The sequence below is a fragment of the Manis javanica genome, chromosome 8 (assembly GCF_040802235.1).
Source record: "Manis javanica isolate MJ-LG chromosome 8, MJ_LKY, whole genome shotgun sequence".
Classification (NCBI taxonomy): Eukaryota; Metazoa; Chordata; class Mammalia; order Pholidota; family Manidae; genus Manis; species Manis javanica.
Window position 1 is genome coordinate 83613078 of NC_133163.1, and position 12701 is coordinate 83625778.

The following is a 12701-nucleotide window of genomic DNA, read 5'->3' on the forward strand; positions in this document are numbered from 1 at the left end:
TGGGACTGAGGAAGGAGAGCATGTTCACACTCATCCTGTCCAATTAAGAAAGAATATTCAATATTCCCTTTATGAAGATCCCTGTTCTCACTTTGCTTGTTACAAAGAAAAGCCCAAGAGGAAAAGGCAGAGGAACTACATGTAGACAGCCAGCTATTAATAAGCACTTAGAGAGTGAAAAAGGCAAAGGATAATGAAATTTCGCTAGGATAATTTTAACTTTTGTACTTTTCTGTAGGAGGTGTGGTCTTACACAGCTTAGAAAGAGGAGGGGGATGTACTGTGGAGAAGGAGGAGTAGGTTAAAAGGTCCAGGATGAAGCAATTCAGTGTTGAGGTTCTGTCTCTCTTTCAGACCATAAAACACCTAATGGAGGCAGAGAAGGTGAAAGGATTCTGCCAGCTGGTGGTAGCCGCCAAGCTCAAAGAGGGCATTTCCCATCTCATCCAGTCGTGTGGTCTTGGGGGCATGAAGCACAACACAGTAGTGATGGGATGGCCTAATGGCTGGCGCCAGAGTGAAGATGCTCGAGCTTGGAAGACTTTTATTGGTACAAAATATTTTTTATACAACCTGAGGGCCCAAATGTGGCACAGTTAAATCCCTGTTACTCTAATCCGAATCCCTAGCCATTGCTGAAGCACAGTCTTACAAAGGCATCTAAATATTGACTAGTAGCAGAGCCCTGATTCTGCTCATCCCCTCCAACTTTATTATGTCCATGAATTATTTATCTCAGTTAAGTCTTATGTTAGGAATGATCTCTGAGATTGCCTTATTTTCATTGTTATCTCCCACACTGACATTCTCACAGGAATTGCAAGTATTATCCTTGATCAAAATCTCCCAAAGCCCCCTTCTCAATCTAACTGTGCTAGCTAGTCCTACTTTTCTCAATGGTTTTTGTACTTGATGAGGTATCACCTCCCATGTAAACAAGGAAACGTAAAAGAGCAGTTTCCTGCTTTCCTAATATGGGAGGAAACACAGCAAGCCTAAGGATTCTTCTTTGCTTATCCTGATTCTGTTTGTTTTCTCCTTAGGCACAGTTCGAGTGACAACTGCTGCCCATCTGGCCCTGTTGGTGGCTAAAAACGTGTCCTTCTTTCCCAGCAATGTGGAGCAATTTTCTGAGGGCAACATTGATGTGTGGTGGATTGTGCATGATGGGGGGATGCTCATGCTATTGCCGTTCCTACTCAAACAGCACAAGGTACTGTAGACACCTTTTTAAAAAGTCTCTCCCTTAGCTTGTCCTGGTTCACTACCTCTTTGTTTCTGTAGTGTTGAATCTTAGAGTCAGAAGAGTTGAGAATTATTCTTGGCTGTCCCATAATACCAGTTTCAACTTTATAAGAAAAGTTTTTTTTGTAGTTGATACCTATCTACAAGTGAAATTCAGCAAATTAATAAAGTTCCACACGAGCCCTTGGAAAAAACATTAACAAGTGAACACATCCTTTAAAAAAAAAAAGCTTTCTCAAATACTGGAAACCTAAGGATGTGTGTGTGTGTGTCTTACATATACACATGCTCATCCTTTGGTAAGACTAATAAATTGAAAGGTAAATAAAAATTTTTGAATACCATGGTCTGCACCTTGTCATCAATATGCCTTCTGAATAAAGCAGCCTCTTAATGTATCACAGGCCATGTTTTCTGTTTGCCAGGGGTTTTTTTTGTCATGAAATTAAGAACTTCTTAAAACTGTATTTAATGTGTTCCTTAGTCAAGCTTTTGTCTTAGTACAATAAGGCAGAAAGTAAGGAATTTAAGAACAGATACCCTAATATAGCAATGTTGTTCCAGGCAAAAATGCCTTGTGTTTTAGAAAACAACTCTTTTTTTTTTTTTTGCCTTCTTGCATCTAATTTTCCATGTCTGTATGGTACTGTCACAGGTGTGGCGAAAATGCAGCATACGGATCTTCACAGTAGCCCAGCTAGAAGACAACAGTATTCAGATGAAGAAGGACCTGGCCACTTTCCTGTATCACCTGCGCATTGAGGCAGAGGTGGAAGTGGTGGAAATGGTAAGAAAGCAGAGTTTGGGATCAAAAAGACCACCCTTCCCCATCCCACGCCCAGTCTTCCGAGAACCTTTTCTGGTTTGAGAAACTCTTCAGCTGCAAATGTAGATTAATCCCTTGCCTAATTGACCTAGATAAATACAGTGTGTATGTAATGTATATTTGGTACTGTTTTTATTTTTGCTTCAGTGTTACATAGCCTTTATATTTCTGTCAGATTCTTGTCTAATGTAGTTTTATTAATTTTTAATTCATATATTCATGTTAAAGTCCCACCTTTTTTTGAGATAACTTGACAATATTAAAAAATTAGAAGACTAGACTTTGTGTTTCAAGGGAACACATATGTGGTTAGATTATGGAAAAGGTTCTCAGGGCTTTGGATTTGATCTATGTACAATCCACAATTTGTATTTATGTAGCTCATTGATAAAATAGGATTGAACCTTAGGTCGATACTGTGATACTTTCTGTGGCTTAATTTAGTGAGTGGAAAGGAAAATGTGTGATTCCTCTTTCATTGTCCCTTATGCTTACTGCGTGATACCTGTGGCAGCATGACAGTGACATATCAGCTTACACCTACGAGCGCACCCTGATGATGGAGCAGAGGTCCCAGATGCTCCGGCACATGCGACTGTCCAAAACAGAGCGGGATAGAGAGGTGAGACCATGTTGTATCCATCTAATCCGGCCCAATGAAGTCCGTCTCTGAAAGGAGTGATACCTAATTGTTCTCATAGAATGACAGTTTCTTTCCTTCTCACTTTGTCCATCATCCCACTATAACTACATTGGTGTTTCAAAATAATTGAAGGTAAAACATTAGAGGAAATTGGGATAGTGCCATAGCTGTGTTGGGCCTCCCTCAGGCACAGTTGGTGAAAGACAGGAACTCAATGCTACGACTGACCAGCATTGGCTCAGATGAAGATGAAGAGACAGAGACTTACCAGGAGAAGGTACACATGACTTGGACCAAAGACAAGTACATGGCATCCCGGGGACAAAAAGCCAAGTCAATGGAAGGATTCCAGGACCTGCTGAACATGCGTCCGTAAGTTTTCCAGCTCACAAGCTTATCACATAGATGGTGTCCTAGTCAGTGCCATAGATGTGACACTGCCTGGATACACCTGATTGAGTCTGTTGTTTCACCCCAAATCCAGCCATCTCTTTATTGTTTGCCTGTCAGTTAACACTGTACACAAGCTATCCATCCTTTTTCCTCTCCATACAGTGTTCCTGGCATAAAACAAGCACATGTAGAATGAGAGAACCCAGGATATTATTATAAGGAAATTATTTGTCATTACCTTATTCATAGGCAGCCACACAAAAGCTCTGTATCTCAAAAGTTTTCAAAAGTTGACTATATGCCAGTTTTTCTTTGCTTTAACCACCTCTATTTCTCTCTGCTCCCCTTCCCCAGCGACCAATCCAATGTGAGGCGGATGCACACAGCAGTGAAGCTCAACGAGGTTATAGTTAACAAGTCCCATGAAGCGAAGCTGGTTTTGCTGAATATGCCAGGGCCGCCCCGAAATCCTGAGGGTGATGAAAACTGTATCCTTTCCAATAGTAGAGCTACCAGTAGAGAAAATTTTAGCCTGTTTCTTATGTGAGACCACCAGGTAAAAGTCATTGTGCCTATTTTCCTCTTAAGGAAGGAAGGCTGTGAAAATGCCTTAGGCAACGATTCTTACAAAGTAGTGAGATTTGTCTCCTTTCGGGGAGTTGGGGGTGTAATGTTCTCTCTGAACCCTAATGAGACTTTTGGTGGTGCACTTGCAACATGATTTCTAATATTCAATGTATAAAACCCTTTCTGACAGTTCTAGAAATGGAATACCCATATCCTTTCTCCTCTTCTGGCTCTACCCACTTTGCAAAGCCTTTTTCTTTTGGATGGAGTTAGGGGAGCAGCTGAAATGGAACCTCCTCTGAGGGGGAAAAAAGAGAGATAAGGGGGTTTCTTCATACCCAAGATTGTTTTTATGGGACCCCTTTAGTACTACAAGTGGCATAGACTGGCCCTTTCTCACCATTACAGAAAAGAGGTTAAAAGGAAAAAAACTGGCAGGAAACTCCGACTTGAGCAGCTTCCCTTAGAAATCACATGGGTCCTCTCTAGGAATTGTATGGCTGCCCTTCCTGTTGCGCCTTTTTCTTCTTTTTTGGCTTATTTTTCTGTGTAGTAATAATACATCACTTGTGGGTTTCCCCCATTTTTAATAACATTTAGGGGGAAAAATCCAACAAATGAGAGTGTTGTATTGTATATGCAAAAGGACTAAATTCTGGATTACTTCACAGGGTTAAGCTGAATCCAGAGCTCAGATTTATCCAATTCCGAGTATATAATAATTACACCGGGCATGTTGATTTTTCAGCTTTGCAGTCATAAAACTCAGATTATCATGCCTGGTTGTAAAGTATGTTATTCACCTGCCTATTGTCTCCTTGACAAATTCTGAAGACATGGAGTTTCTAGAAGTGCTCACTGAAGGACTGGAGCGGGTCCTCCTTGTCCGAGGTGGTGGCAGTGAAGTGATCACCATTTATTCATAATCCACTCTGAATGACTCTGCTTGGCCTCACTTTTCTTGAAGGGCTTCCATCCTCGGTGGAAGTGCCAGCTTTTTACTACCGCTTCCATCAGATAGAGGCCTGTGTTCTGTACACATCACAGTGAACTCTTGACAAGCTGAGCCTTGAGTACTAGGGCAAAAAAGTACAAATAGATCTGCTCTTTGCTATTATATGATCTGTAGCAAATATTCCCTCAACATCAGAAAATGGTCAAGTCCTAAAAGACAAGTCTGGGCCAGCTGAAGGCAAGTTAGAATTAACAAGCAAAATGAATAAAATGAATTGGTAAAAGGATTACTAGAAAATCAACTCAAGACAAAAAGCCAGTATGTATCCAACATTAAACATAAAGCTCCAAAGTCATGGTTCCTTGATGACAGCATGGGGGTAACAGCCAGAGACACAGCCTCATTATACTCGAGTTCATAGCTAAGTATATGGGGACGTAACATCCTTGTGGAGATAACCTGTGGCAAGCCAAGATGAAAAACCTTTTTTAGCTGATTTTCCTTAAAGTATCCACTTGCTCTCCAGGACTCTAATTTTATATTAGGTAACTAATAAACAAGAACTGAAATATGGCTGCAGCCTCTACTTGTTTCTCCAAAATTCCCCCAGAATACCAGGCTTAAGTATATATACTGTGTTGTATATTTCTGTTTTTATTATCAAAACCCCATTCTGTGGTTAACATTGTAATACAGGCAATGTTATGGAAATTGTTTTTTAAAGGTGAAGTAAAAACTATATCATTTCAAATGGCCAAACTAAAGGAACTCCAAAAGGTAGCTTTTAAGATTTACTGAAATAGTTTGTGGTTACCTATGTGACAAAGGTGAAACATATAAGCTCTTATCTAAGAAACAGAGATGATAATGCACATTGACCAGGAGGTTCTCCTTTCCACCTGGGTTAGGTCAGAAATCAGAGACAAACACCGGGAACAATGGCTAAGATCCTTCCCTGAGGCTTTAGCCTATCTTTTGAAGGGGAATCAGCGAAGTTCCAGAGCTGCCCTCCCCCCAAAGTGCTGCTACTCCCCTTGCCTGCTGCACTTAAGTGGCATACAGTCGGCATTGGCCTGATCCAGGAGACTTTTCTTCCACTGAGAAAACTGTGACCTCATTTCCAAAGCCATAATGAAGGTTAAATGTTCAGAGTATGAGCATTTTTCTTTATCCCTTTCAATTTTATTCTTCATTCTAACTGCAGAAACTTGGCTCTGAACTAAGAGATTACCCAAGCCAAAAGTCTTCTACTTCACGTTCTCAAAAAGCCCTAAATGTAACGAGGAAATATTTGTGCAGGCTTAGCGTTTCTCTAATTTACTGACTGCAAACAACTGGATTTCAAGCATAAGGATTTAGAGAAACTATCTTGCCTGTATTCACGGCCGCTTTTGAATTTCACTTCATTAAACGAATGCTACACTTATTTGATTACCCAGTAGGAAATGAAGCAAGCTGACCTAGGGACCAGCAGATTATTCATTTGACCTTTCTGGACAGAGGAGAACACCCTTCAATATGGCTTATGAAATTGAGTCATTTTTGATGTGTTCCCTTTGCTTTCTTTCAACCTCCAGACCAGTCAGGGTAGCAAAGAAGACATCTTTTCAGTCTTTTTTTCTACTCCTTGCTGCAGAGGGTAGAAACATTGTTTACAACTTCCACTGCAACACTCCATTGCTTAGTTGAGTCCAGCAGTAGTGGAATAGGTCCCATAGGACCCTAGATTAATATTAAAGGCCTGTGCTTTAAAGGTCAGCCTGCCCAGGAATTCTCCACATTTACACACACCCTCTAGCCAAAATGATATATGTATATTAATTTTCCCACTTAGAAAAAATGTTTTAGAAAAGCTTTTTGTGGTTGAGCTCTGTAATATTTTAAAAGGATAAGGGAGTTAGTGGCTACTAATATAGCTGCTACTTCATCCCTTAAAACATAAAATCACAGTTACATGGGGAAATAGTTATTAGGCCAGATTTAAAATCATTTCTGTCTAGAGCATTTCATGTTTATGTGTTGCTTATGTTGTTTGTCTGCAAAGTATCTTGTCTCTTTTAATCACTGCATATATAGCAATACAGAAACTTGATTAATGAGAATGCACCTTAGGGGAAAGGGCTTTGTGTTTCAAGAAGGAAGAGATAGGAGAGATTCTCCTGCCTTTTGATTAAGATCCAGCTTTTAAGTCTTAGCTATGACTTTACCAGGGCAGGTTAAAATACACATTCTCCAGCTACTGGCCCTCTGCCTTCTATAGCTATCTTAAAAGCTGAAGTTTGATTTGCAGCATCTGCCTGACTACCTGGCTCCTCTTGGCAGAGGAAAGGTCACTACTTTCTATCTTCCATTGTCTCCGATTCCTGTGGCCCCAACAATCCCACCAATCCTCATTCCCCATAAACGTGTTAAAAAAAAACATTATTGTGGATATTAAAGTAGCAATTACACTGTAAGCATATTTACATGCTCTTTTTATCTGGTTTATTTTTCTTTTCATAATGTATAATCTGAATCCAGCATTAATTTCTCACATCTTCACAAGTATCTCCAATAGAATTTTTATGTCCCTGCTTGTGTTAAATAAAAGTGAAATATTAGGGAAGGTATAGATTTAAAGGAAACTGTGCAACTCTTTTTTTTACACATTGTTCTCAACCATTTAATTTATATTGAAAGATGCTGCTGTGGTTCTTGATTTAGCAGCAACCGTTCTTTTGTTTACATAGAGTTAGGGTTTTATTTGTTGTTTTGCTCTGTACTGGAAACATAAATAAAGTTTTCTACATTATTTTCAGTCAAGGGTTGTGGCACAGTTTCTTTTGTGATTCATATGCTGTCTTTCTAAGATTTGTCTCTTCCTCACCATGGAAAAAAGAGCTTTTGGTTCTTTTTGCATGAGTATTAATATTAAGGGTTAGTGTGCTGAGGAGGAGCTCGTAGGCATTACAGAAGGTTGTATGTGAGATCCAAGTATGTAGGCACCATGTGCCACTTTCTCAGGTTCACAAAAGCAGTCCTCCACCACTGAACTCCATCCTCTGAAACAAGAAAAAGTAAACAGGTGAATGGTGACTGAGTGCTGAAATAACTTCCTGAATCAAGTATTTAATACTTTAATCACAAACACTATTTTGCTTTATCCTTAAAAAAAAACCCAAAAATACTTCCAAACTCCTAATCGATCTTATTTCTTATGAAATGAGCTTTCCTACAGACTCTAATCCCCTACCATCAAATAGGTATTATTTACTGTACATTACAACTGCCCAAAATGTAACTTTTCTTTTGCCTTACCTCAGGAGGCTCAATGAAGGCTAACCAATCTGACGCATGTGTTGGCAACAGTCCCATTGACTGGCACTTGTAAACAGCCAATGCCAGACCCATGAGGTTCCCAATGAGATATACCAAACCCTGAAGAAACTTCTGGCTTGAACTTTCTAGCATCTTGAAGGCTGTTGGGGTAACAAAGTATCAAAACCAAAAAAACTTTTTCAATATGAATCAGGCCATATATTAAAATAATAGAAATAATATAGACAGACCATAGTTAAGACAGTTCATGTAAGGTGAACAGAAAAACATGATAAGCATTTTTCCTGCTCCATGCCACCACCACTACCAGCACCACCCTGCACACCCTCCCCCTGCCAACTAACCAAAAGCTCCACTGAAGACTTCCAATATGAATTTTACCTTAGAATTTGCCTTTAGCTTTTAAAACTTAGGAAGAAGTTATTATTTCAAGAATACTTACTGGCTGAAATGGCCATAAGGGCCTGAATGGGTCGCCAAGCCATCATACACACCATCATAGTGGGGAAGATGGAGATAGTATTGCCAGCCATGTACATGATGAAGAGGTTCATGGGAATCTGTTTGAGGGGACCCAAGGCGATGTCCCAGCAGCGCTAAAACAAACACAATTTTAACCTCTGGTCCGTGTTCTCAGTCCCACATTTATCATGAACTGATATTAAAATCCAATGAACACAATTCCCAATTCTGTGCTTCTTCCGGGGTTGACCCCTCAATTCCACCACATCTGCCCTTCTCCATATTGCCACAGAAAACGTGCTCTTCTAAAGATAAGGCATTACCTTTTGTTTTGTTTTTCTCTATGGGTTTTCCAAATGTCATTTTTCCCCATTATTTTGGGGAAAGAAAACCCTTCCCTACTTTTGTACTTCTCCATCTATCATTGTCCCATCTACAATGGAAGGAATAGATAAATCCACATAGTGGGAGATTAGTCCACCTTAATAACGAATAGAAGAAACAAATCAAGATATAGAAAATTTGAATGACATTAACAAACAACTAACAAAGAACATGGCACCCAACAGTTGCAGAATTTGCATTCTTTTCAAACACAGGACATTTAAAAAAACTGACCATTTGCTGAACCATGGAAAAAGTATTAGTAACTCTCAATTCAAATCATACAAAGCATGTTCTTTGATGATGATGCAATTAAACTAGAAATTAGTAACAAACTAGAAAATCCCAAACAGAAGATATACAGATAGATATCCAACAGACACATGAAAAGATGCTCTACATTACTAATCATCAGGGAAATGCAAATCAAAACCACAATGAGATGTCACCTCACACCAGTCAGAATGGCTATGATCAGAAAGATAAATAACAAGTGTGGCAAGGATGTGCAGAAAAGGGAACACCGCCCAACACACACACACACACACACACACACACACACTCACTCACTACTGGTGGGAATGAAAAATGGTGCAGCCACTGTGGGAGTATGGAGTTTCTCAAACTAAAAATAGGAATACCATACAACTCAGTAATTCCACCTCTGGGAATTTACCCAAAGAAAACAAAATCACTAATCCAAAAAGAACATACATGCACATGTATGTTTTTGCAGCATTATTTACAATAGCGAAGATAATAAAAGTAACTTGAATGTCCATCAATAGAGGAATGAATAAAGATGTGGTACATATACACACTGGAATATCAGCCATAAAAAAGAATGAAATCTTGCCATTTGCCTGGATCTACAGGGTATTATACTAAGTGAGTAAGAAAGACAAATACTATCTGATTTCACTTACATGTAGAATCTAAAAAAAACCAAATAGACTCATAAACACAAAGTACATGTACAGACTGGTGGTTGCCACAGGGGAGTGGGTAGGATGATGGTTGAAATAGATGAAGGGGATAAAGAGATACAAACTTCTAATTATATAACAGATTAGTCATCCAGATTAAAGTACAGCATAGGGGTTATACTCAATAATCTTATAACATCTTTGTATGTTGACAGCTGGTTAACTACAGTTATAGTGATAAACATTTAGTAATGTATGCAATTGTTGAAGCACTATGTTGTACACCTGAAACTAAAATATTGTACATCAACTACACTTCAGTTAAAAAAAAAAGTATTTAAATTTTCTCTCTGAAAGAGGGATGCTTAAACACAGTATGAGACATTCAAAGAACATAATACTATATAGTGACTAATAATGATGCCATATACATAGATTTTTTGAAAATCACTCAAAATGTTAATAGTAAAAAATAAACCTGTTACTAAAAACTAACTCCCCTATGTGTCAGAATTAACAAATGTACTCTAACCCATGAATCAAAGAAATTACAATGGGAAACAGAAATATTGTTAAATGATAACAAAAATATCACATATTTAAACTTATGGGATACAGGTAGAGCTTTGAGAAATTTATAACCTTAAAATTAGATGACTATACCCTCCTACACTGCTGGTGGGAATGTAGGCTAGTTCAACCATTGTGGAAAGCAATATGGAGGTTCCTCAAAAAACTAAAAATAGAAATCCATTTGACCCAGGAATCCCACTCCTTGGAATTTACCCAAAGAATACAACTTCTGAGTCAAAAAGACATATGCACCCCTATGTTTATTGCAGAACTACTTAAAATAGCCAAGATATGGAAGCAACGTAAGTGTCCATCAGTAGATGAATGTATAAAGATGTGGTACATATACACAATGGAATACTATTCAGCCATAAGAAAGAATCAAATCCTACCATTTGCAACAACATGGATGGAGCTGGAGTTATGTTCAGTGAAATAAGCCAGGCCGAGAAAGACAAGTGCCAAATGATTTCCCTTGTTTGTGGAGTATAACAACGAAGCAAAACTGAAGGAACAAAATAGCAGCAGACTCCCAGACTCCAAGAAGGGACTAGCAGTTACCAAAGGGGAGGGGTGTGGGAGGGCAGGTGGGGAGGGAGGGAGAAGGGGATTGAGGGGTATTATATTTAGTGCACATGGTGTGGGGGGTCTTGGGTAAAACAGTGTAGCACAGAGAAGGCAAACAGTGTATTTGTGGCATCTTACTACACTGATGGACAGTGACTGCATTGGTGTATGGGTGGGGACTTGATAATATGGGTAAATGTAGTAACCACATTGTGTTTTCATGTGAAACCTTCATAAGAGTATATATCAATAATACCTTAATAAAAAATTAAAACAAAAAATTAGATGACTATAACATCTATTTTAGTTTCATTTTTTTTTTGTTAGAAAAACAAACTCAAGGAAACGAAAAGGAAGAAAATAAAAATGCTGGCAGAAAATGAAATTTTCTTCGAACCAACAAAGCCAAAGGTGTTATTTTGAAAAGATTAATAAAATCAAAACTGCTAAGTCTGATAAAGAAAAAAGGGAAGATGATAAATATTCAACATCGGGAATGAAAAAAGGCTACTTCTATTGATCTTACAGATATTACAGTGATCACATTACAAGTTTTGGGAAATAAATTCCTAGAAAAAATTGCCTAAGAAATTGGAAATTTAAATAGTCTCATAACTGTTTAAGAAACAATCTATAATTATGCCCAGACGATTTCCCTTAGCAAATTCTAGACACTTAAAAAAAAAGTCAATCTTAGACAAACTTTCAGACAATAAAAACATTCTACAACTCATTATATGAGGTCTTATAAATACCAAAACCTGACAAGGACATCATTTTAAGAAAGTTTATAGACCAGTATCATTTATAAACCTAAATACAAAAATCCTAAACAAAATATTAACAAAGTAAATCTAGCTACATTAATAATACACCACTATCCATTTGGGCTTATTCACATTAAAAATAAATAGCTGTATTTGTAAACAGTCTCCTAATGTGTCATTTACACAGACCATTTACCTGGGCATTTAAATATCACATCATCTACACAGTGAATTGTTCTAAAATAAGTATTTTATAATAATCTACGTTTAGCAGCAGGCCATTTAAAAAATACTTTACTATCATGTATTATTCATATTAGACTTTGATGTACCAAGATGAAAATGGCTGGATGATATATGTCAAAAAGCACTGATAACAGCTCTGTCATTTTCAAGTTGTGAAAATCACTGCATTTCATGAAAAAAAAATCATTTTGTACTGAACAATATTAAGGGTGAGAGGAAAGGAAGTGGCAGGTACAGTTCTAGGTACTTGGAAGACAAAATCCTGTTATGGAGTTTATAAGAGTGAAAAGACATAATAAAGTAATTTAAAGCTGTATCACTGAATGATATGGAGAAACAAAGTAAGAGAACAGTTAAGGGAGTGCCGTGAGGGTGGGCTTCACTAAGAAGGTAACATTTGAGAGACCTACAAAGATGAGAGGCTAAGTCATAAAGGTATCTGGGAGAAGAGTATTCCAGGAAGAGGGAAGAACAAGCAGAAAAAGCCCAAGGTGGAAGCTTGCCTGTAGTATTAAAGTGGCAGTAAGGAGGTCATTCTGACTAGACTGGACTGAACACGGGAAAGTGGTAGGCGATGAACTGGCTTATTACAGATGACAGATGAAGGTAAAAAGAAGTAGTAAGTAATAAGATTCTGAATCTATTTTGAAGGTAAAGCCAACAATATCCCGACTAGTTGTGTGGTGTAAGGTAACTAGAGTAGAAAAGGATGACTTAAATTGGCCACCAATAGATAATTTTCAACATATTTTCTTTCACCTTATGTTGGACCATCTTTTATTTCCCCATTAAGCATTTTTGGAGCTAATATGTCAATTATTGTAACACT

At 38.1% G+C, this 12701-nt stretch overlaps 2 protein-coding genes across 15 annotated transcripts in view; one reads left to right on the forward strand and one right to left on the reverse strand.

Annotated features, from left to right (window-relative positions):
• The window catches only part of SLC12A6 (solute carrier family 12 member 6), a 76210-nt gene extending 68779 nt beyond the window's left edge, over window positions 1–7431 (forward strand). For 7 of the 9 annotated variants that reach the window (XM_037015822.2, XM_037015823.2, XM_017640885.3 and 4 more), the window contains 7 exons: window positions 355–550; window positions 1044–1213; window positions 1901–2032; window positions 2586–2693; window positions 2902–3086; window positions 3462–3595; window positions 4509–7431. In XM_037015822.2, coding sequence (XP_036871717.1) covers window positions 355–550; window positions 1044–1213; window positions 1901–2032; window positions 2586–2693; window positions 2902–3086; window positions 3462–3595; window positions 4509–4600 — 1017 coding nt within the window. In that variant the 3' untranslated portion in view covers window positions 4601–7431. Of the gene's footprint in view, window positions 1–354; window positions 551–1043; window positions 1214–1900; window positions 2033–2585; window positions 2694–2846; window positions 3087–3461; window positions 3596–4508 lie in introns of those variants that run through there. The other 2 variants (XM_037015824.2, XM_073211570.1) reach the window with 2 other exon arrangements.
• EMC4 (ER membrane protein complex subunit 4) overlaps window positions 7091–12701 on the reverse strand; it is a 76371-nt gene continuing 70760 nt past the window's right edge. For 5 of the 6 annotated variants that reach the window (XM_073211573.1, XM_073211572.1, XM_073211574.1 and 2 more), the window contains 3 exons: window positions 8390–8543; window positions 7927–8087; window positions 7091–7670 (listed from right to left, as the gene is read on the reverse strand). In XM_073211573.1, coding sequence (XP_073067674.1) covers window positions 7635–7670; window positions 7927–8087; window positions 8390–8543 — 351 coding nt within the window. In that variant the 3' untranslated portion in view covers window positions 7091–7634. The remainder of the gene's footprint in view (window positions 7671–7926; window positions 8088–8389; window positions 8544–12701) is intronic. The other variant, XM_017640888.3, reaches the window with a different exon arrangement.